At 43.0% G+C, this 24,899-nt stretch overlaps 1 protein-coding gene across 2 annotated transcripts in view; it reads right to left on the bottom strand.

The window, feature by feature from the left end:
• The window catches only part of SYN3 (synapsin III), a 183,968-nt gene that overhangs the window by 17,464 nt on the left and 141,605 nt on the right, over window positions 1-24,899 (bottom strand). For both annotated transcript variants that reach the window (XM_082241196.1, XM_082241195.1), the window contains exon 7: window positions 13,555-13,617. In XM_082241196.1, coding sequence (XP_082097322.1) covers window positions 13,555-13,617 — 63 coding nt within the window. The remainder of the gene's footprint in view (window positions 1-13,554; window positions 13,618-24,899) is intronic.

The following is a 24,899-nucleotide window of genomic DNA, read 5'->3' as shown; positions in this document are numbered from 1 at the left end:
AGCACCACCATGCACAGGGAGAAAGCCCAAGGTTTGTAGGAGTATAAAAAAAAATATTTGGGGGAAATTCAAAATGTGTGTGAAGGTGGGTGAGTGTTTGGGGTGACTCTCCCAAACAGTCTACTGGTGATTGAGTACTCTCAGTGGCCATGGATGACTGCTGGGATGAGAAAAATGGGAAACTGAGGGCGAGGTAGGCTTGAAGAGAGTGCCTGGAAGCCTGAACAAAAGCACTCTATACTGCAGCAGCATTGTTGTTGTTGTTTTAGTTATTCTTTTGCATGTCCTAAGGATGGGGCAGGAATATGTTTGGTCCGTTTTTTCAGCAGTTGATGTGAACCAATGATCCTGGATTTGCTTTTGGGTTGTAATGCGTCTCCCAGTCTCATTAAATACTTCCCAGGATTTTGCAGTGGATTTTTGATGCAGAAAAAGGGTTCATGAAAGCATAGGTTGGTATCCAATGAAGTGCTTCCACTAGCACATGGTCTTTTGGCTGCACAGCAGAACTTCCCACCCCTCTCCTCCAACTGTGTGCCTTCTACACCCTCCCCATATCAGATCCAAGATGGTGGTGGAAAACCCAGAACATATTTAGGGAATGGAGCAGGTGAGAAGAGAAGAGAAGAGAGAGGGAGAGTTTCGTTGCTGAGAAATAAATTCTTGCATTAGTGGAAGTAGTTAGATAGCTATCATTCTTACAGTTTACATTTTTAAAAAATCATTCAAGATTCACATTCTACTGGTGACTGTATTGAAAAGCATGCATTCTATGTAACATTAATTTTTTTTTTTACAAAAAGGTGCAAAAATGCACACAATGGGACCGAGAAGACCTGTGACTCAGTATCAGTGTGAACAAAACAGAATGGAATTAGCAGCTCAGCCCATACCTATTATTTCCCCATAAATGCTTACAATCCAGCTGCCTCCACTAGCATCTATTACACAGATAGGGACATAGGGGACCTGGAACTTGTGTCTTTAGAAGGGAATGATGTGGGCCTAAGAATAGTGTCTCTCACATACAAGTGAATCTCATGTCCAGGCCGTTGTAAGATCTAAATTGGGTTCTGCTTTATCTGTCAGGCCAGTTATTTTATGGGATAGACAGATGGTTGTCACGGAAACCAAGAAGTCCTAAGCTAGTCATCATGAGTCAGCCTTGATCTGTAGCTCTGCAAAACTCTGAGAACAATGAGTCTCTTGTGAACATAATTATTATCCGGCCTGGTACCACACCTATAATTCAAGCTCTAGCACTCCCTAGTATTCCATACTTCTTATGGGGGTGCATCAGATCTCAGATACTAGCATAAACACACAACTTTATCTTCAGCTCCACTTAGTGGACTCCCCTATTCTCCAGTGTGTAGCTTATTTGGAAATTTTGATCTGGTGGGTGTTACTACCAGCTGATAGAAGTGTAGCTTCTCTGTGGAAACAAAATGATAAGCAACAGATGTATTGATGTCAATTAGAGTTTATTTAGAGTCAGTCTGATGCAGAGCGTGCGAGTGTGTGTTTTTTAAAAAATGCTACCACTGATTTGTTGTTGTATTTATATCAGGCCTATTTAAGTTGAAGCACTTTATAAAACTAATAAATCTCATGTCGTTTTGGCAGAATGCCTCTACAGAATCTCGCAACTGAAGTCCTGTCTCCATTAAATGAGGCACAGGCATGAAATGAAAGGGGCAAAATGCAGTCAGTCAGAAAGGATGAGAAAGAGAGCATGCAAAAGCATAAATTAGAAGCTGCATTTTTGAAATCATCATCAATAATAATCATGTATGAGTCCAACTCTTACTCTAAGGAGCAAAGAGGGCTACCTGGAGAAGTCAGGGAATGAACCTGGGACCTTAGGCTGATGCTCTATCACAGAATGACTGCTCTTTCCCAGGTCTGAACAGGGCCACCATATCTCTCTCTCTCTCTCTCTCTCTCTCTCTCTCTCTCTCTCTCTCTCTGTGTGTGTACACATCCATGTTTAAATACTTCTAAAAGAGCACATTCATTTTGACTCCTATTAAGAACGAGTTCAGTATCCCTCAAATGGAACAGACGTCTTGCAAAATCACAAATGTACAATTTACCATCTATTTGCTAAACTGTGATGTCCGTTTGCTCAGCAATGTACTCTTTCTAAAACTATCAGCTGCAGCTTCCTACAGAGATTGCATGACTAGTTGTGAAAGCTTCGGACACTTGTATTGACAAATGCCTTCCAATCAGCACAAAAAGTTTCACCAGAAAGGTGCAAAGAATACATGGCTGGCCCCAAGGGAGGCTTCCCTTGGAATGCAAACAACAGCTTTGGAGAGGCCATTTTTGATGGGACGGTGGCAGAGTTAAGATCCTCCCTCTCATCCCAAGGCTGCACTCAGGCTTCCCTCCCCCTGTTATTTACATAACAAAAATGTGCATGTGGTTAAATACATTCAAGCATTAATCTCATGTTTAGCTTGGGCCTGAGTTTTCATCTTTGATCTTTATTTAGCTTGAGCACCAGTGCTAACTCAGTACTTGTACAGGGTTGCAGTCAACGTTATGGTAAGCTAAAAATCATTTAGCGGTATACTTCTTCCACTGGCAAAACATTTTTGCGCCAGTGGAATGTTATTGTGCAAGACAAAGCGTAAGGAGGTTGCTGGTAACTTTGTCGTACAATAGATTGTGCTGTCTGTTCTGCAACAAGTTTCCACTAGCGCAAGTGTTGCACTGGATTTCTCTGTTGCACAACATGAAAAGTTGCCCGTCTGGTAGCGCAAGACTCCTTGTGCTAGTGGATAGAGAATGTGGGATTCAGTCCGAAGCAACTAAGGGTAGAATGCCCATGACCCCTGGGGGGGCATGCCTTTCCAGGTGCCATGGGATAGAACGGATCTACGCCTTCAGTGTTGGAGACAGAGACCTGATAATGAAGATATGGTGGATACTCTCTCTTGACCTTCACTGGATCCTCCAACTTCAACTGATGTTTTAACATTAGGAGGGCCTAAAAGGGTTGTGCTATGGGGAGGACTAGCCCACCTAGCAGTTCAAATGCACCCTTAAGTGCAAGTAGATAAATAGGTACCGCTTTATAGCGGGAAGGTAAACGGCGTTTCCGTGTGCGGCGCTGGTGCTGGTTCGCCAGAGCAGCTTCGTCACGCTGGCCACGTGACCCGGAAGTGTCTTCGGACAGCGCTGGCTCCCGGCCTCTTAAGCGAGATGAGCACGCAACCCCAGAGTCGGACACAACTGGCCCGTATGGGCAGGGGTTCCTTTACCTTTACCTATGGGGAGGACTAGGAAGCAGCTTAGCACACTCTAAGCCAGTGAGAAAGATAGGCAAGCTAAGAAGGTCATCCAATGCACTCCCTTTTAATTCTTTCTCATTATTTTTCAGTCAGGTGCCCTCCTTGGACAACTTTAATTACCTGCTAAAACCACTTTATCTTATGGCAAACCTACCCAGATACATTTATTATAAAATTCTGTTGATTTTATCTGTATTTTTAATCATTTTATTATGTATACTTGTTTTAAAATGTTGTTAATTTTATTTGTACTTTTTTGAGAAATATTTTACACCATTTTTTTTGGTAAACCACCTAAGGAATTTCCTTTCTTGAATAAGAAGCTTATATATTATGTTGTGTGTGTGTGTGTGTGTGTGTGTGTTAAATTGTTTGCAATGGGAGAGAAGCTGTTTTTTTTTTTTTTAAGTTGCAAAAAGCAGAGAGGACCACTAGAGCATTCCTGTGCCCTCATTTCTGCTCTGAAGGAATTTCCGTGCACTGCTCTGGTTCGCCAGAAGCGGCTTAGTCATGCTGGCCTCATGACCCGGAAGCTGTCTGTGAACAAATACCGGCTCCCTCGGTCTATAGAGTGAGATGAGCACGCAACCCCAGAATTGTCCGCGACTGGACCTAATGGTCAGGGGTACCTTTTAGGCTTGAGCCTGGCAGGGCTCCAGGTATGATAGTTAAACCATTTTTGGATCCCCTCCCTCTAGAACACTGAGGGTGGTCACTTATGCATTGCCCCAAAAAGGGGGAGGTGCTGATTTGCATAAAAGTGCATGTAATAATTTATGTGCATATGTGCAAATTTAGAAATAATTCAAGCAGAAATGCAAGACATCTCACCATAGCAGGGACCACTGACCAGATGGCCTGTGTGTCTGCTCAGTATGCTGTTCAGTTGTTAGCAGTTGGTGGACAAACTTCAGGCTGGCTGCTGTTTTCTCTTCTTATGGCTTTTTAGCTTTAAACCAAATTTGCACCGGACAGCCCTTTAAACAGAGGACAGTCCGCTGTAAAGTAGGGCAGATTGTTATCCTACAAAAACTTGTGTGTGGTGCAAACCAACACATATATCACACCTCCAATCTCCTCTTAAGGGCCTAGGGAGGGAAAAAGGTGGAATTGCCTTCCCTTATACAGTGGTACCTTGGTTTACGAAATATTTGGTATAGGAACTCCACAAAACCGGAAGTATTGTTCCAGTTAGCGAACTTTACCTCAGTCTATGAACGGAAGCCAAATGGTAGAAGGGCACTGGGAGGCCTCACTAGGGAAAGCACATCTCAGTTTAAGAACAGACCCTAGAATAAATTAAGTTTGTAAACCGAGGTACCACTGTACAGGATTTCCCAGATTAGTCTGAGGGCAAGGGTGGGAGGGTGTCCTTGGGATTTTGCTGACATATCCAACCACCTATCTTGGTATTTTGCCCAAATTGGCTCAACCCATTTTTTAAGGTTTTGGTTGCTCTTGCACTATTTCAGATTCTCTATGGGGAGGGAAAAGCAAAAGGGTTTTGTGCTGGGGGAGAAAATTCAGCGAAGTCCAAAAGTCCACTCTTGAATATACTGAAGAATAAATGGTGAAAAAACAGAGTGCTGAATTTTTTTAAAGAATAACCTTGCCGAGCTTCTTTCCATCAAGACAGAAGAGAGAGGAAGATCAGACATATCTCAGGACTCAGGAAATTAGGTTCATGTGTCCCTTATGGCTTTAATTCCTGTGTCACTGCCCTCCTTGCACATCATTCCATCACCCTTCAATTCCATTAACCTCTCCTTTTTGGGGAGTGAAGTTGTACTATAAATGAAAAGTGAAAGTATCTGGAGAACAGATGTATATTTTGGCTCCTTGACAAACAGAAGGTAATGGAAATTTCAAGAGACTGTTCCCATGGAACACATTTTGTTGAGTTTGTGTGTGTGTGTTTCTGTCTCAAGGGGTTTGAATTAAGGAGACAATATGGGTGCTGCTAATTCAGTATTTAATAAACTTTTCTGAAGTTCATGTCACGTATTTGGCCCTTGGTGGGTGGGAGTTGCTACAGCTGTAATTGTGAAACTAGTTTCAGACTAGACATGATTCCTTCCTCTTTTAAAATATAAGCAAAGCTATATTGGGCCAGACCTTTGATTTCACTTAGCTTAGTAACCCAATTCAGATAAGAGGCAGAAAGTCTGTAAGGAATTGAGGAAAAGTTGCTGTTTTCGGAAATAAAGTCTAACTTTCCACCTCCTTAGTATCAACAATGCCCCTTATAGAACTCAGCAGGGATGAGAATGGGGATAAAATAGAATTAGTTGGCTCTGCCTGTCATTGGTTCTGGATCAAGCTACTGTTGATCTCTCTGCTTTCCACCCTACCAGTCTTACTGGGCACCAGCCACCACGGGAAAAGGGTCATGTTGTCTGTTGACACTTGCTCACAGAATTCAGGCTCTAGGTATAGATGCTGGGAACATAACTGCTTTAGGGTTTTATGTAGCTCCCTAGCTGTTGACATCCATCTGTCTTGGGAGACAGTGGAAGAGTGCGCCTTTGGGGGTGAAGTCAAACAGCTGCAGAGTTGCAGTGCCTGCTGTGGCTGTAGAGACAGTGGGAGAGTAAACACTCAAGATGTTAATTGGACTGGTTTAGAGGTGAGCAAGTGTTCTGAACCCTCAGTTGGTGGTTCTACCTGCAAAACCTATGCAGTTTTTCTGGATGCCTTTCTTGCCAGAAAAAGGTGTCTTGGAAGCTGTCATTTGAAGTGAGTCTGCTCTCCTGTAGAGCAGCAAAGTCAGTGTTGAGCTTTCTCAGGTCATGGTCAATGATGTCTATCTTCCATGAGTTGTTGACCTGGAGCAGATTGGCGGACAGCCATGACAGTCCTGGTGTTCCAGCTGTCTGGGCACAAGGAGGTTTGTTTCTTTCCTTCTTTGCCTGATGCAGTAGTTTGGTCCCCTTGTTGAGTGGTATTCTGAACTCCAAGCACTCATTGAAGCAGGTGAACAGTGGTAGGTCAGCACTTTATTGACTGGGGGGCTGCCTAGTTTAAAGTGGGCGATAGCTGACCAGTGAGACACATTGATATCTCCCATCAACAAAGGCAAGTGATAACCTTCATACCATTGCCAATCAAGTTGAGCTTATAACTCATAACGTCTGCCTTCCACATTGTTTTTACTGCGTTAGCAGCACCAAAACAACCTCTCTAGGGCGCAAGCCAGGGCAATGTGTATGGAGTTTGCTAGCAGGCATCCTAATGCAAGCCTGCAGCAGGTTTCTTCTATAACAAGGGAAGAGGGAGGTCTAGAGGCAGGGATGTGCTTAAGAGGACATTACACTCTTAGTTCACTGAACTGAGCACAAGGATGACATGAAGAATGAAAAGAAACTACAATACGCTAGTGCTCAGACCAAAGACTCAAGGCTGAACTGCAGGTTCTTGTGGGTCTGTGCTTGTTACATGACCCACTTCAGCCTATATGCTACTAAAATACTTAAAACCATTTTGTAGCATAGATATGCCCATGGTCAATTACTGATTTTATCAACGAGGAAATGGTACGTTTCTATTCACTAAGTTTTTAAAAAATCTCTGCTCATAAGGAGTAATATTTTGATTTACTTAATCGCTTTTATATATACTCATTCTATATTTAGATTGCTGCTCAATAGTACACAATAAAACAAAATACTTGTGCTGTAATGCTTGATATGTAGATTCCAATAACCATATATTACAAATGTTTGAAATGAGCTTCGGGGGTTTCAAGTAAAGCATAGCATAGTAAATCACTGAAACATTTTCAAAGTATACTTGGAGATGGGCCAAAGTGTCTCCAATGATGAAACTCCCAAGTCATGTTGAATCCTGCATTCTAACCTTTCTCTGTCTTCACTCAACTCCTTGAATCTGCAGCTGAGGGTACAGAATTTCCTTGGCCATCATCCTGATGTTTTCTGGATATATTTAATGCCCATATGTGTTCAAACCACCCCTTCCCTCCTGTTTCTTATTATGGTCTTTCTGATGACACAGATATGAGACTGTCTACCCAGATCATATTGATTTCAATGGGTCTGCTCTGAGCACAACTAAGTCAGTATCCATCCAATTAGGATTTCATGTTTGACAGTATCCTTCTAAGAATGTGCTTGCAGTGCAGTTAATTTCAAGATTGCATATTTTATACACACAAACAAGGCTGATTCCTATGTTTCTTTACATTCAAGGCATTTTACAAATGAAATCTAAGCAGTTAATAGTAAGACCACTGAGCTTACTCCCCGGTAACCATGCACAGGCTGTAGTCAAGCCACATTGTTCATAGGGATGTGAACTCAGATTCTCCTAGCCAAATCCAGACATGCTAACCACTACACCACCCTTTGCCAGTTCCTTATTCTGTGACTGTCAGCAGCTACCCCACTGCTTATTATGCGTCTCAGCTACCGCCATCTAAAACATGGGTGTTCTCAACAACCCACATTACTGGTACTTGCCAGATATTGACATTGTGACACAGTGTTTTTGTATCCAGAAAAAGGCAGCATAAAGACGTTCATTACTTGGGATGCCTCCGCTATTTCCAGCAATGAGTGGCTGCTGCTGATATGAGTCAGAATGTGAATGAATGGTACACTTCACAGTGTGTTACCATCTGAAGTTATTTGTTGTCCTCTCTCTTTAAGAAAATATTTGCCCCTTGTCAAGTGAAGACCTTTTGCTCTTTTGCCTTCATTTTGAAAAGAAACAACCAGTTTTTTCATGCTCTTGGTTTCAGAACATTCTTCTTTTCATTTCCATTTCCAGTCTTGAAAAAGTCATGGTGATGAGTCGGGCCAACCCCTCTAAAAGGCTGCTGATGTTTCAACAAGACGTAGTGACTTTGTTTATTTTTGGCTTTATATGGTGGTTGTTGTTGTTTTTTAAATGCCCACATCCTGCACAAGAAAAATAATGTTGACTGTGGCATTTTGGACAACAAGGTTTTAGTTTCCATTGCTGTAAAACCATTTGATCCATGAATTAAATTGGGAAAGTTCAAAAAAAGAAATTCTGGGCCTGGTATGGACCTGAAGGGAACTCTTTTAACAGGTCTAATTAAAGAGGCCTAAAAATAAAGCACGAGTAATAAAAAAATATACATAACCCATAAATAGGAGCTGTTCTTTTCCTTCACTGTAGTTCAAACACTTATCTCCTTTCCCTGATCTGGTCAAGGAGAGGTGAAAGTTCTATTTTTCACTTGAGTTCTGTCCCTGTGTCACCTGGGCAGTCAGGTTACCACATAAATGGCACACAGTGAGTACTTTGTGTTTTGTAAAAGCCCAGAGGAAGCTGGGGGGGAGGGGGAGATGGTGCCCTCTTGGTCTTCCCTGCTTTTCTCTGTAGCAAGGCTGATAAACAACTCTCTATGAGGCCTCCGTTTTACTGGGTAACCACCAGAAGTTCTATTCTGGGTTTTGGAAGGAAGCAGTTGCCAATAATCCTTTGGCCATGATTTTCAGTGCCTTTGATCCCTGAACTTCCATCCATGTTCTGACTGTCTCACTGTTCCACACAGATCAGTGCTAAAGAAATGGCCCAGCAAAGTCCTAAGACGTAAGGTCTCCTGGCTATTGCCTTTCTTACCAAGCCAAGCCCCAAAGTCTATCTTTCAACCAGATTTGGTTCCATACCCCTGCTCTACAGGAACCATGGAGATATCATTTTACTGAGTCTAGTCTTCAGTTGCAGAGGTCAGGCTTGTAAGAATTTTTCCTCAAGTGATAGAGTGGCTTAAAAGAAGTGCTTACTCATGATTAACAACTACTTGTTGTTCATCAGTTGAAACTTTTAAAGCTACCTTGTCCTATTCATAATTTCAAAATTGGAGTTGCTCGTTTTAGATGTGCAATTTGTTGCTTGAAGTCTCTTGGTAGGGGTGGAAGGTGTGTAAATTTTGGTTCTCTTAGTTTCCCCCAGTCATACATTCAGTTCTTCACATTTTGCAGCAATAATAATAATAAAAACCTATTGAAGGTTTTTCAGCATTTTAGTGCAAAACTATCCTAACAGATTTTTATATAAGGTTTTCACTAATGTACACATTTTTGTGATCAATTTTTCCTAATAAAATCGTTACTGTATATTATTTTCACTAATACAGTCATACCTCATGTTGCATCCACTTCAGGTTACGACTTGTCAAGTTGCATCCCATGGCAACCCAGAAGTACAGGAACGGTTACTTCCGGGTTTCTCCAGTCACGCATGCGCAGACGTGCTAAATTGCGCTTTGTGCATGCACAGAAGCGCTAAATTGCACTGTGCGTGTGCGCACACACGGCACTTCTGGATGTGAACGCTTCGAGTTGCGGACGTGCCTCTGGGACGGATTATGTCCACAACTCAAGGTTCCACTGTATTTGCAATTTTTTTTCGCACACTTTCCCCTAAGATATGCATTTTTGTAAGTGCTGTTTGGCTGGAGAAGTGCAATGCAAAATTCAGATGAGTAAGAACTCTGAAGGATAGCTGAGTTTCAGATCACATATTATTTCAGAAAGTGTGAATTTGTTAGATTAGGCTTTAAATGCATACTGAATTGAATTTCTTCTTCATCGCAATTTGTTGGTGACTGTTCAAAGTGTGGACGCTCCAAGTGGCATCACTCATATGTAGTTATAGACCTCTTAATGTCTATCAGTTTCAGTCAGTGAAGGAAGTGGAAACAGTGAAGGGAGTTTCATTTGTGTCTTTGGAATTGCTAGCTTTGCATGTTGCTGAGTGGTTTTGTGCAAGTGGCTTTCCACATACACATGTCTCCATGTGGTAATGTTTCACATGGTGACCCATTCAACATGTTCAGTGTATGAACTGGGTCAAAGAGGGTTGCATTTCAACATTTTCAGTGCATATGTTTGGGTGGAGTGCAGATTCTAACATAGTAATGAGGATGATTTATTTTATCAAGGCCAAAATAGACTTCTAAGCAGTTTACAAAAATAAAAACCAATTACAGAAACATTTTAAAAAATGTGAAATTAAAATGCACAACAAAACATAAAAAGATAGTGAGGGTAGAGCTAGGAACTGTTAATTGTTCTAGCTTAATTCATCTATAGTTAAAGGATCTTGGTTATGTGATGTAAACAAAGAAGCAAACAGGGATGAAAGGAGTCTGGGATAAAGATGTGCCAAGGATACAGCTGTCCTCCAAGAAATGTCATGCAACCACAAGGTAGCCTACAAATGGACTTTTCATCTTGTTTGCAAGACTAGCTTCCTTTTAACATAAACAGGACACAGTTAAGGTCCACACATCACAGAAAGCAATAGAGCAACATGAAAGGAAATCTAGGGTGTGATTTGATCCCCAAATTCCTCCCTACCCAAAGGATAGCACAGCTGGAAAGCTTGGCTTTCAGATCAGAGTATAACGAACTCACCTGATTTTTGCTTTGCAGTAATGTGGTTGGCAGTGGCCAAACAGATTTCAAATTCATATCTGCTGGCTCTGCTCAAAGTTGGCATTAGATAAACAAAATTTGTACAACTATAATATATTAACATCTCTCTCTCTCTCTCTCTCTCTCTCTCTCTCTCTCACACACACACACACACACACACTCACTTCCTTCCTTGTACAGAGTAAAATGAAATTTTGTATATATTCAACATTTCAGCATTTAAATGTTTTAAGGATTTCAGAAATTTGGAAGTTTGGCTTTGTGAGTTAATTTTACAGGGAGTGTCTGATAATAACTTGTCAAAGATAATACCTTATCAACAACTTTCCACCTTAAGAAAATCTTGGGGCGTCTATAACTGAGGAGGTTGAAACTAATTTAAGTTTAGAATTTGCACACATTTGAATTTCTGGGAGCTTTTCCGAGATTGGGAAAGAATTATCAATCAAATTTTCCTTTCTAAATTTCATTTCAGCACTATTTTCTTTTTGTTTAACAAGTTGTTTCTTTTAAAAATATATATTCATTGAAATTTTCAAAATGAGGAAAGGAGATGTAGATCACAACAGGCCATCAAAAATGATTATTATAATACTGGATTGGGCTCAGCTCTCTCTGCAAGAGCTGCAAGGAACTTCTCAATGCAAGGCAGGCATCCAGAAATGAATGGAGAAAAAGACGGTTCCTGTTATGACTTTATATGCTCGTGTAATCCTGAATTTTGCATATGAAGAAAGAATTGGTTTATTTCAGTCCACACTATGGTATTTGAGGGAAAGGGCAGAGAGAAGAAGGTGGCCATGATGGTGGTATTGAATGGATATTGCTGTGGAGATAAAAATTCATTTAAGTGTGGGAGGGGGGAATCATAACAGATCCTAAATTCCTGAGTAACTGGCAGATAATATTCAGACAAACATTACTTGTCCTAGTGCTAGGGACAACAGTATACATGACCAGAAGCCAAGGTGCTTATAGTAGCTTTGCTCAAAATGCAGATAGTGTTCCATTGGCAGAGGGGAATGCTGCTTCCACTTCCCAAAGTGAAAGAAGCTGCTAATCCATTGAATGCAGAACGATCCCAGAGAGTCTGGGAAAAACAAACAGGTTTGGAAGAAAACTGTTTTTAGGATTTCTCCTTTGGCAAGCTCCCAAACAAAAAGGCAGGAAACTTCTTTCCTTCTCTGTGAAATCCCAGTAAATGAATGCCTATATTTCCTTTAGGGGGGAAAGAGCAAATAACAGGAGGCTGTCATTCAGTAGGATCAAACAGTGGGGTCAGTTACTGATGGTGACCACTTTTTGTAGGCAAGAATACACACAGAGAGGGCCCATGAGCCCCTTGGAGTGCAAGTTAACAACACTTTGAAAGATGACTACCCAATTTTCATTCAATGAAAAGCATGACAAAAGCCTCATAGTTGCTAAAGAAACACTCAAGCAGGTATCCACTCTGCGCTCAGTACATTCCAGTTCAGCATAAGCCTTCCATATATACAATCCTATTTATGTTTCACTGTCAGATGGAAAGCCCTGATCTTAATTGGATCAGTCAATGTTTTTAATGTCCCCTTCCTCCAATGTCTTAACTGTATAATATCACGTGGTGAAGATTTCCAATGTATTTTGTTGCAATACCATTATTTTCAATTATTCATTTTATACATCCTATAAGGATCCTGGGACATGATGTACTATTGTATTAACATATTATAACAATTGTCGCTAATATCCAGGTCCTGGATTTTCAGCGGTGGACATTCTACTGTGCTACTGGTGAATTTCCATGAGCTGAACCTGGGGCACTGCAGCAAAACACCTGTTCATATTGAAAATACAGAACCTTTGTGGGCAGTAATGCAATCACACTTCGGCTCACGTTCCAGGTTTTGAGGAGAAATCTGATTACCCACCCTGTGCATTCTCTCCCCCAACTGACTTCTATCCTAGCACTCTATAGCCTTTCTCTCCCATTTTTGTGTAGTATGGCCTCAGGTTTATGTCCAACTATATGGACTTGCCCCCCTAAACTGAGAGTTGACATGAATCACAGAATCATAGGTTTATGTTTTTGTTCAACCCCCTTCTTGGCATATCCTAGTTGCTAGAAGAGATTCTAAGGATTAGGCAGACGCAGGAAGAAAAAGTGCACTAAAGAGGAGGGGGAAAGCAGCATTTTAGTACTCCAAGGATTCCTGTAGCCTAGTGTCCAAACTACCGTATTTACTTAGCACTCAGTCACAGCTCAGACGTCAACTCATTGGCTAGAAACACTGAAATGCCGAAGCAGCTAGCCTGGCTCAATTTACACTTAGAAGGTTGCCTGCACATTTTGCTTTGTAACTTTCCTTCTGGGAGGGTCAGAAACTTCTTTTTTAAAATGTGAAAGTTCAGAGACTGTGCCCCCTTGTAGGCATGGGTTCTGGTACACTTGCGCCAATTGCACCATCACAATTTAGCCCTGCAACCTCCTGCTCAGTGCAAAATCTGCAACAAAAATGGTTGTCCATCCTCTGCTTAAATACCTAAATTTAGACAAAATCTACTTCCCCAAAATGTCCATCCATTGGTTCTAGTCATATCTTCTGGAGCAAAAGATAACAGGTCTGCTCCATCTTCTGTGTGGCAGCCCTTCAGATATTTGAACACTACTATCATGTCTGCCCCCATTCCCCCCTTCTCTTCTTGAGGCTTTGTCGTGGTGGTGCTGGGAAGATGTGGGAAATTCACTTTGTTCCAGTGAAAGGATTGTATGCTGTTTTGCACACCAAAGGGTACAGAGCATATATGTCATTCTCAAAGTGAGGATATTGTCTCTTGCTTACCTTCCCCATTCCAGCATGAGCATGTCCCAGCTTGACGACAACAGGGAAAGCTGGAGTTGTGAGCTGAAAGGAAAAGGAAGAAATCAGTCCAGAACTGGTACATGGCAAGCACCTTTTTCAATCTTAGGGCTCTCAATTGTGTTTCACACACAGATATAACCACCACAATGTGGTAATATGACTAGTGGCTACATGCAGAACAGGGCTTTCAGTAAAGCACTTCTCTATAGTATTTCTCAATGTATGTTGAAAGGAAAATCATGTGCGGAGAGCATGTCCATATGGCTGACTTTCCACACACGGATGTCCAACATGTGCAGATTTCCCACGCAGCTAGAATTTCACTCAGCTCATCATGCACAGAGGCCCGCAGACATTTCCCAATGCAAAACCAACACAATTTATTGTGGAATTCTAAAATATATGCTAAATTAACTGTCACCTGTCTACTGGCTGAGCTGCTGTGATACCACTGAATGTTCACACACTCTGACTTCTGAAGGAGGATCACCAGTCCTGTCATATGCAACAAGGATGAAACATCAGCTGGACTAAGGGAAAAACATCCCAGGGGGCTTAGGGACATAAATAACTTTGCCAGTAGGAAGGTGTGCAGTATGAAGTTCACATTTTGGCTCAGACCAATTAGCCATATCTCTGGCTACAGGTTTAGCAAAGGAAGGTAGGTGTGTGTGTGTGTGTGTGTGTGTGTGTGTGTGTGTCCACAGATTTCTATGGATAGTTAAAGAGAGCTCATTGGAAACAAGATTTTTATTGGACTTTTCAGTAGAAGCAGCTTCTGAAAACAATTTGGAAATAAAGCCTTTTGCCCCTTATTTTTCCTGACTCACACTTTCTTCATTATATTCTTCTTCTTTAAGTCTCTGCAATTTTACCCCATACTGTACATGAAATTTTCCTTCTCTTCCTCCCCACAAACTGTTAGAGCACATTTTAAAATGAGAGCTATATGTCACCACCATCGTCAGTTAAATTTATATACTGCCCTTCATCTGAGGATTTTTACATACTAGGAACCATCCTCTAAACCTAATGAACTGGAAACAAGTCATTCCCATTTTTCCTGATAATAGCTGAATGGTAGGGAGGAGGAATAGCTGGGGCTGGGGCTGGGGTTGGGGCTGATGGGAGTTGTGGTCCAACATGCCTGGAAGGACCAACAGCTTGGCAGAGGATGCACTAGTCTACATGTAGCTCAAATGAACAGTTCATAAAGCCATAGTGTGCTTTCTCTTTCTCTAATGAGGATGATGAGAAAGGCTGTGATTACTAGTAATGTTAACTTAATTCATCCATGCTTGCATAGTTTAAGACTAATGCTAAAAATAATTACAAGAACAAGAATGACTGATTCAGTGACTCATAAATGATCCTTCTACATATTTATCACTATTCACAAAAGCCCTACCACTTGCCACATGCAATACTCAACATGCAGACTATGCATGTTTACTCAGAAGTAACTCCCACCAGGGCACAGCACCTCACAGAGCCTCCTTAGACTCCATCTCAAGTCTGTGAGCCCAGATGCAGACTCTGACTTCACCACCAGCCAGCCTTTCCCCTCCTCTACTCAGCTTTGGTTTGTTTAGCCTGATAAAGAGTCCTAGAGAACTTGAATCTTTCACACTATTTTGGGATGCGTCATCTGCCCTAATAAAGATGTTACCCAAATAATGTATGCTAAATGTAGTTATCCAATCTCTCTCATATCCCAATACATTAATATGCAAAAGCATTTGCTAGACAGTTGCACAGGTAGACGGCCCTCTGCCCCTAAATATTGCTGCTCACCCAGGAAGGAAAAAAGCAGCATTTTCATCTGTGAACCCAGGTGATTCAGATGGGCAGGGTACAAATAAAATAAAATAAAATAATCATCATCAGGGCAAAATGAGACTGGACTACACTGGAAATGTTTTTGAATGGCTCTTAAGAAGGAATTTTGGCTGATGCAGCTTGTTTTGCAGGTGTGAGAAAGACTGAACCTGAAAAAATTCCCTTTTCTACCCAACTGAGCTTCAGCTTTCTTTGAAGTTAGCCACGAAGATAAATACCAAAGTTTAGTGCAATGGAATCATTAAACAGTTAACATGTGATGATGCATTACCATTTATAGCTGATAAACCAGAACTTTCCAGGTGGAAAAATTGCTGTTGTTCCAATTATCAATTATCTCTAAGGAAAAGAACCTGGCATGACCTAAATATAGATGAGGGTTGTTATCTCCATCTGTGGCAGTTTTATATATAAACACATTTCAGTACATTGTTTTTTGAGGGACGTGTGTGCGTGTGTTGGCATGTTTCCTTTGCATCAAGAGATGTTGGGTAGTGGGAGGATGCTTATACAACTAACATGTCATATTTCCCTTGAGACCAGGCATACCTCCTGGATAGAAACATACATAGTAAGTACAGTTTGTGGACTCTGGCGGCACAATTTCAGCCCTGGTAGTCTGAAGCCTAGGAAAGTGTGGCTACATGCAGGGCTGGATTAACCATTAAGCAAAATAAGCACATGCTTAGGAGGTCTCAGAGTGGTTCACAGAATTAAATCAAACTATAAAACGACAAAACACATAATCAAAATAAGAACAACAACTCAATAACACCCCCCCCCAATGCATTTTAAAAGGGCATAGGAATACATATGCATTTTGATGCATTTTGGTAAGTTCTTTGAGCTGAAAACGCTATTACAAAATTTGGAGAGGTATAGAATTTAAAAGGAGAATTGGGTTCCAATTAGGTTCCATTAGACTAGGCAGTGCAGATTAGGTCAGTTCATATCATAATTCACAGAAATGGAACTCCTTAAACTCTTCCTCATACCTTGGGGTGCTGCTCATAGAACAGGCAATTCTGGCTAGCTCAGGGGTGGAAAACCAATGAAATGAGAAACGGCTGCCTATTTATTGCCCTATATCTGGGGTGGAAAACCTGCAACCCTTCACATGTTGTTGGACTACAACTCCCATCTTCCCCGATTGTTGGTTACACTGGCTGGGACTGATGGGAGTTGGAAATCCAACACCATCCTTAAGTGGTATGGGTCCCCTTTGCACTCAGCATTAGGAACACTAAACACTGCCATATACTCAATCAGATGATGTGGCCTGTGGAAGTTGGTTCATTAGGAAGGAGGATGGGGACAACCCACAGCTATAGATACGGTGGGAAAGCTGTGGCCCTCCAGATGTTGCTGTACTACAATGCCCCTCCCCCACTTCCGACTATTGGTCATGGTCTGATCCAGCAGGGCTCTGCTTATGCTCTTAAGTTCTTAGAATGCCCAGGCAACATCTGATGTAGCCATTCAGCCTGTCAGCTTCAGACAAAGTGAGATGAGGCAGCAAGAACTTCTCCACTGGTTTGGCTGGGACCAGAGGCAATTTGGCTCCAGCCTTCCCATAACTGCCTCCACAAGAAGTCATTCTACTTCGTCATTATGTATGAAACAAATGTGCATAGAATTTCAGTCTCAGTGCTTGTTTGGCTATATAAACGCAGCAAGGGGATATGACAGCCACAAGAGTGAAGCTAGAATTGCTGGAACCAAGTGTGGTATATTTATATAACCTCAGTCACAGTTCTCATGGGAGGGTGTTGAATATAATTAAGAGAGGGCATTGCAAGAGTTTAACCAGAACAAACATGTTTGTACTGAAATCATGGACAAAATAAACCAGTGAACTTCAGAGTATTTGTTTTGTTAAGATTTGCTTTCTTAAGAGAAACAGGAAAACAAACAGGATGAAATCATTTGAATTTTTCAAATTGCCTGCGTTGATCACGCAGACAGAGAACAGTGGGCTTGTGGATTAAGGAGTGAGGCTGTCACATCAGAGATGAATGAGCCACGGTCGGTACAACTAAAGCAATGCAGTCAAGTCCCCAAATTTCAGTTCCACAAAATAACTTGTCATTTGAATGTACAATGTTTCTTTCTATGACCAGTGTACATACATAGTGCCAGCTCAAGACATTTACTGCTGGAAGCAGAGTCCCAATGCCCACGTCCATAGGGAGTATTAGGACTACAACTGGGGAGCGAGTGTGGTGTAACAGTTAAAAGTGTTTGACTAGGATCTGGAAGACCAGGCTTTGAATTCTGGTGTGGTGTAGTGGTTAAGAGCGGTAGTCTCGTAATCTAGGAAACCGGGTTCGCGTCTCCACTCCTCCACATGCAGCTGCTGGGTGACCTTGGGTCAGTCACATTTCTCTGAAGTCTCTCAGCCTCACTCACCTCACAGAGTGTTTGTTGTGGGGGAGGAAGGGAAAGGAGATTGTTAGCCGCTTTGAGACTCCTGAAGGGGAGTGAAAGGCGGGATATCAAATCCAAACTCTTCTTCTTCTTCCTACTCAGCCAATGAAGCTCACTGTCTCTCACAGGATTTTTTGAGAATAAAATGGGGAGAAGAGAACCACGTATACTACCTTGATCTCCTTGGAGGTAAATGCACAGAAATACAATGCATCACAGCGGGGTAGACTGCAACCAAGTGACCTGTGTGCCTGCTCAATCTGCTGTCCAGCTCCTAATTAACATAAGAACCGCACAGCTGGATAAGGTCAATGGCCCATCTAGTCCGACGTTCTGTTGCCAGGCAGATGCCTCTAGGAATCCTGAAAATAGGACCTGGGTACAACAGCACCCTCCCCATTTGTGACTCTCTGCAAGTAGCATTCAGATACATATTGTTGATGAACAACTTCAATGTCCCTGCTGCTCTCCTTTCTTCTTCTGGTTCTTTATCTTTAGACCGGACTTGAACTCAACAGCCCTTTAAATAGAAGACACCTTCAAATACTGTCCTCTCAAAAGTAGGTTACATGCCCACCCCAAGCCTCACTCTGCTTCATGGCAGTGGGGTGCCCCCTTCTCCACACCACATATAGGGTAGAGTTTCCTGGATGGTTGACAACTTGCTACCTGACATACTGGCTTCTCTTTCTAACCATGAGGATGTCCTTTGTTACTGAGTGGTATATCTGCATAGAAATCAAAAGTTACTAATGTTCCTACTAGATGGTGGGCCATTTGGTCAACATGGTAAACCACAAGTGTGGTTGATTCCTTAAAACCCCCACCTAGCACTTTGATGATTGTTTTTCAACAGCAATTATGGCAACAATGTGGAGTCACTTGCATTCTGGAAGAAACAAACCACAGACCACAGGCCCCGGCTCACAATACGTGTTGTGGTTAGAGCATGCCATTGTAGTGGTTGGTGGAGTCCCAGGCTAGACACAGAGCTTTTAAACATTTCCCTCTGACTTTCCAAGTTCTCGTCATTTTAACCAGCTTTTATATATGACTCAAGCGCCTTTCCCCAATGGTCAAATGAGAGCGAGACATAGTTCAAGTTCACTATAAAAGCTCACCCCCCCTTTTTAAAGGTTTTTTCTTTTCATTTTGTCAGCATTTCAGCCATGAGAATTGTAAAAACAAATCCAGACGGGTAGAAGAACAGCAAAGAAATCATATATTCAAAGAGCTGCTCAGGCAGTGGTGAACTTGGGCCAATAAATCCCCAGCTGCCACCTGTCTAAACACAGGAATCTTTTTTAAAGGCAGTACTGAGGGCAGAGAAAAACGTATCATTTCTTCATGAGCAGAATTTGTGTGTAGAATAGACCATGATGAAAGCATGTTGACTAGGAAACAAGCAGGGGATGTTGTTTAAAAATCAACAAACCTGAGGGCAGATGTGCCAGCCCATAAGAAGAAAAAAAAAAACCCCGTATTAGGGCAATATCATTATTAGGCTAACCAAAATGTGGCAAAGTAGCGTGAGAGCTTTTGAGTTCTGCAGAGCTTTTCATCAGGATAGATGATAAGCAAAGAAAGGGGATAGGGAAAAACAGAAAAAAAGGCTGGTAGTGAAGACTCATGTCTTCACAGCCAGCTAATCTCTCTCACCCACACCCCTGCCAACCTCAAGCCTGATGAAGAGTTCTGGAGAACTCAAAAGATTGCACACTGTTCTGTGACATTTTAGTTGACCTAATAAAGAAACAGCTTTATTTAAGCAGGTGAAGCAACAGTGTACTTGTGAATTTGAAGTGTAGGCATGCCCTCAAGGAGAATAAAAAAAATGCAGACAGCTAGATATATCCTCAAACAGCAAAGAATAACAGTACAGAGCTGAATACACAATTTATTAGGATCGCCAGGCAGTCATATAATAGTGAGCTGCTGAAAGGGTAGTGTTGTGGTTAGCGTGCTGGACTCTGTCTGGGGAGATCTGGGTTCACATCCATGGTCACCACACTGGCAACCCCACTAGACTACGGAGCCTGTTGATGCAGGCAGGTCTTCCCTTGCTGGCAGATGACAACTAACAGGCAATAATAGCTCCCACTGATGTCCTCTGAGGCAAGGAAGTGGGGATGAACAGCTGGAACTCACCCAGCCCACAGGCGAGGCAAGTCATCCCTTGCTGCAGTTGCCATTACAGTATTAAAAAAATAAAATAAAGGCTTGTCAAGACACTCACCAAACACTATCCCCCCACCCCACCCCTGCCCCTTACTGCAACCACTACCGTAACTAGAGTCATTATTTTCTTTCTTAAATAATTATGTTTGCACACTGAAGAGGACAGAGACCGGGAATTGCAAGCAGCAGGAACTTGAGAAATTCTTTTGGGAATAACACACAGGTCTCCTTCTTTCCTTGGGCATGTCTGGGGTTGTACAGAGGAGGCTGTGGTCTGTTTAAATCCACTCCATCAGTCATTCCTGTCTATGGAGGGGGAGGGCAAATCCCCTCCTTTTACTGGAAAGTAAAAGGCGGGGGTCGGAGCTGATTTCATCTCTGAGGCAATGCTTCATCACACAAGACTAAATGAGACAAATGTGAACTAGCTGCTCTGCATGCAAGGCAGCAAAACATCTGTTTCTTTCTCCCTGTCGATGCTTTGCTTTTTCAAAGACAACCTGTACTAGGGTTGCCATACATTGAAGAGCAAAAAAGAGGACAGCCCGAGCCACTGCTAACCCGAGCCTGCGACAAACAAACAAACAAACAAACAAACAAACAAACAAACACACCCCAAATCCCACACATTTCCTTTAAAATGTAAAAATCCCTCCCAGATGGGCATCTTGCTCCCCCCAAGAGTACATGCCTGGGATTTCCCAAACCCTTATCTGCACCTCTCATGGGAAAATGTCTAATGGGTTTAGGCTGCAATCCTATACTGTACACAGAATGATCTGGGAGTAACTTACATTGAACTCAACGGGTCTTACCTCTGATATGTATAGGATTGTACAGCTTGATACTGTTATTTCCTGTGGAACTTGGGCCTCGTTATTGTAATTTATATTCCCTAATTAATTGTGTGCTTTGCCTCTGAAGGAAAGCTTTTATAAGATTCAGTACTGATAACCTCACCCTACGGAGATTGCGTAAAGTTGGGAGCTAATCATGATTTTTGAACTGCCCCAAGCGTGTCTCATGCCATAAATCAGATTCAAGTTGCATCAGATAAATGAGTGTCTGCGACATCCCAATTGGATCCTTTTCTGTATCTCTCTGAATATCGAAAATTGCTTCTGATGCATTGAATGGCTATTTAGAATAAGGGATGTGGTAAATCCCAATCAGGGTGATCGTGCATCCCTAACAGAAACTGAGACAATTCAAGGATCTCTGCACACTTGGGTTTGAAGCCCCTTTACCACTTAAGACACATTACCAAGAGGCAGTTTTAGCTGGCCAAGCAAGGGAAGGAAGGACAGACAGCAAGGTACATCTTATTGTGGAAGGGGTCATAATATGGTTTACTTGCAAGATGGCACTGGACTTTGTTGCATCTGGGTAGAGTCAGGAGTTCTCCGAGCCTGCTCTTGTGGAAGACAGACAACATAGTTCTTGCTTAGCTTCCTTGCGGGTGGGTCCTCTAAAGCCCAATTCAGGCCTTCAAAGGCCTGAGCAGGTTGTGAGCCCCAACTCCTGCAGTGTCCTGGTGCATGCCAACCTTCCTTCCTTGACCTCCAACCTTTGCAAACTGAGTGGGAAGATCTGAAGGGTGATTCTGAATGTCTCAGCTGAGCATGCATAGAATCCTCCCTGTAACTTGGAATTCTAAACTTGCATTTAGAATTACCCTTCAGCCCTCCTGCTTAATGTCGTGGGTGGGCTTGGAGTGTTAGTACTGTCATATAATCTAATGGGTTTGCTTTTGTTCTTGTTTTGATTATGTATTTTGCGTTTTTTATCTTGTATTTTTATGTTATGAACGGCCCTGAGATTTACAGACGAAGGGTGGTATACAAATTTAACTAATAAGAATAATAAAGAATTCTACAATCTGACATATTGTGCTTCCTTGCAGCTTAGCTTATCTGCATCTTCATATTGGGTCTTTCCACCCAAACCCTTTTTCTGTATTGGTGACAGGAGCTCCCACAGCTCCATAATATAGATGCTAAGTATTAATATGCAGAACTGTTTTTGCAGGGCCTCTTCTTTGGCTTGGTTCTCACAAGATAAGTGGTTTTTTTCTTTTAATTTTCATATTTTTTCTCATACAGGAAGATTACAAGACGAACGATAAATTTCCTGGTCCAATTTGTTTTCCTGAATGAATGTTCCAAAATTGGATAAATAAAGTATGCTCCTTGGGAAATGATCAGAGCTTTTGTCCTTCCAATGCCCTTACTATATTTGTCACTTAGACTAATTCAGCAACCTGCCAAAGTCTTAATATCCGACCATACATTCTTGGCGCTTCCAAACATTTCCATTTCATTGCTATTTCCATCCTTGCAATAGTCAATAAATTCATCATCTGTTCTATATTAGATTCCTGCACCACCACTCCTGCCCAGTATCTTTTAAGGATCAAGTAGAAATATTGCATAAAACGGCTTTGCTGCATCAGACCAAGGTCAATATAGTCCAGCATTCCACTCTGGACAGCAGCCAGCTATATCTCTCTGAAAAGATGACTTGAAGATGGTATATTTACCCTGTTTAACTCCAGCTTATAGTATTCAGGAGAAACTGGCTTTCCATTTCTGCTGCTACATGGTTTGGATGGTCTCCTCCCCCACTACTTAATGGATCCAACTGGGTTCCAGAGAGTGGTAGGGGGTGCTTTATCCCAAGTTGATGGCCTCTCAGCTGATTCCCTGGTGGCCTGCTGGAACGCGGAGTTAACCAGGGGTATTGACTGTCTGGCTCTGAAGCGCCCTCTCCGATTGCATGGAGCCCAGACACCCCCGTGGTTTTCCCCGGAGCTGAGGGCGATGAAACAATCGTTGAGACGGCTAGAGCACTGGTGGCAGAAAACTCACTCTGAATCAGACCGGACACGGGCTAGAGCTCAACGTCGAGCCTACCAAGTGGCAATGGTGACGGCGAAGAGGGCCTTCTTCGCAGCCACCACTGCATCTGCAGAAAACAGCAGCAGGAGACTTTTTCAGGTGGCTCACAATCTATCGGAAGCACCTGCACCATCGGGGCCTGCTAGGGACCCCAAGATCTCCTGCAATGCTTTTGCAAAGTTTTTTTGCAGATAAAGTCGCTCAGATTCAGAAGGAGGTTAGACTCCAGCGTGGGAGCAGGGCCCAGGCGGGAGAGTGCTAGAGTTCTGTCTAGTCCTGTTACATGGGATCAATTCAAATCTGTTACCTCCGAGGATGTGGACAGGCTGCTTCGACAAGTGAAACCGACCACCTGTCTCCTTGATCCTTGCCCATCCTGGCTGATAAAAGCGAGCCGGGAAGGACTGGGCGATGGGCTCTGCGGGGTGGTGAATGCTTCCCTCTGTGAGGGAGCCTTCCCAGACCTGCTAAAAGAGGAGGTGATTAAACCGCTTCTTTAAAAAACATCTTTAGACCCAGCCAATTTGGCCAACTATCGCCCAGTCTCAAATTTACCATTTTTGGGCAAGGTGATTGGGCGGGTGGTTGCCGAACAACTCCAAGCACGCCTGGAGGATGCGGACCATTTGGATCCCTTCCAATTGGGATTCAGGCCTCACCATGGGACTGAAACTGCCTTGGTCGCGCTGGTTGATGATCTCTGGTGGGCTAGGGACAAAGGTGAGAGCTGTTTCCCAGTTCTGCTGGATCTCTCAGTGGCCTTTGACACCATCGACCATAACATCCTTCTGGACCATCTAGAGGGGCTGGGAGCTGGGGGCACTGTTATACGGTGGTTCCGCTCCTTTCTCCTGGGCCGTGTCCAGAAAGTGGTGTTGGGGGATGAGTGTTCAGACCCCTGGGCTCTTACTTGTGGGGTGCCTCAGGGTTCATTCAGTCCTCTCCCCCATGCTTTTTAATATCTATATGAAGCCGCTGGAAGAGATCATCAGGGGGTTTGGGCTGGGTGTTCATCAGTATGCAGATGACACCCAGCTCTACCTCTCCTTTAAATCAGAACCAGTGAAGGTGTGAAGGTCCTGTGTGAGTGCCTGGAGGCGGTTGGAGGATGGATGGCGGCTAACAGATTGAGGTTGAATCCTGACAAGACATAAGTACTGTTTTGGGGGAACAGGGGACGGGCGGGTGTGGGGGATTCCCTGCTCCTGAATGGCGTAACTGTGCCCCTGAAGGACCAGGTGCGCAGCCTGGGAGTCATTTTGGACTCACTGCTGTCCATGGAGGTGCAGGTTAATTCTGTGCCCAGGGCAGCTGTCTACCAGCTCCACCTGGTACGCAGGCTAAGACCCTACCTGCCCGCGGACTGTCTCACTAGAGTGGTGCATGCTCTAGTTATCTCCCGCTTGGACTACTGCAACACGCTCTACGTGGGGCTACCTTTGAAGGTGACCCAGAAACTGCAATTAATCCAGAATGCGACAGCTAGACTGGTGACTGGGAGTGGCTGCCGGGACCACATAACACCGGTTCTGAGAGATCTGTATTGGCTCCCAGTACATTTCTGAACACAATTCAAAGTGTTGGTGCTGACCTTTAAAGCCCTAAATGGCCTCGGTCCTGTATACCTGAAGGAGCGTCTTCACCCCCATTGTTCAGCCCGGACACTGAGATCCAGCGCTGAGGGCCTTCTGGTGTTTCCCTCATTGCGAGAAGTAAGGTTACAGGGAACCAGACAGAGGGCCTTCTCGGTAGTGGCACCCACCCTGTGGAATACCCTCCCTTCAGATGTGAAGGAAATAAGTAGCTATCCTATTTTTAAAAGACATCTGAAGGCAGCCCTAGAATCATAGAATCATAGAGTTGGAAGAGACCACAAGGGCCATCGAGTCCAACCCCCTGCCAAGCAGGAAACACCATCAGAGCACTCCTGACATATGGTTGTCAAGCCTCTGCTTAAAGACCTCCAAAGTAGGAGACTCCCCC

The sequence above is a fragment of the Podarcis vaucheri genome (genome assembly GCF_965113315.1).
Source record: "Podarcis vaucheri genome assembly, chromosome: 10".
Taxonomy (NCBI): domain Eukaryota; kingdom Metazoa; phylum Chordata; class Lepidosauria; order Squamata; family Lacertidae; genus Podarcis; species Podarcis vaucheri.
Note: the sequence above shows the minus strand (reverse complement) of the source record. Positions and strands in the feature narration are given on the sequence as shown.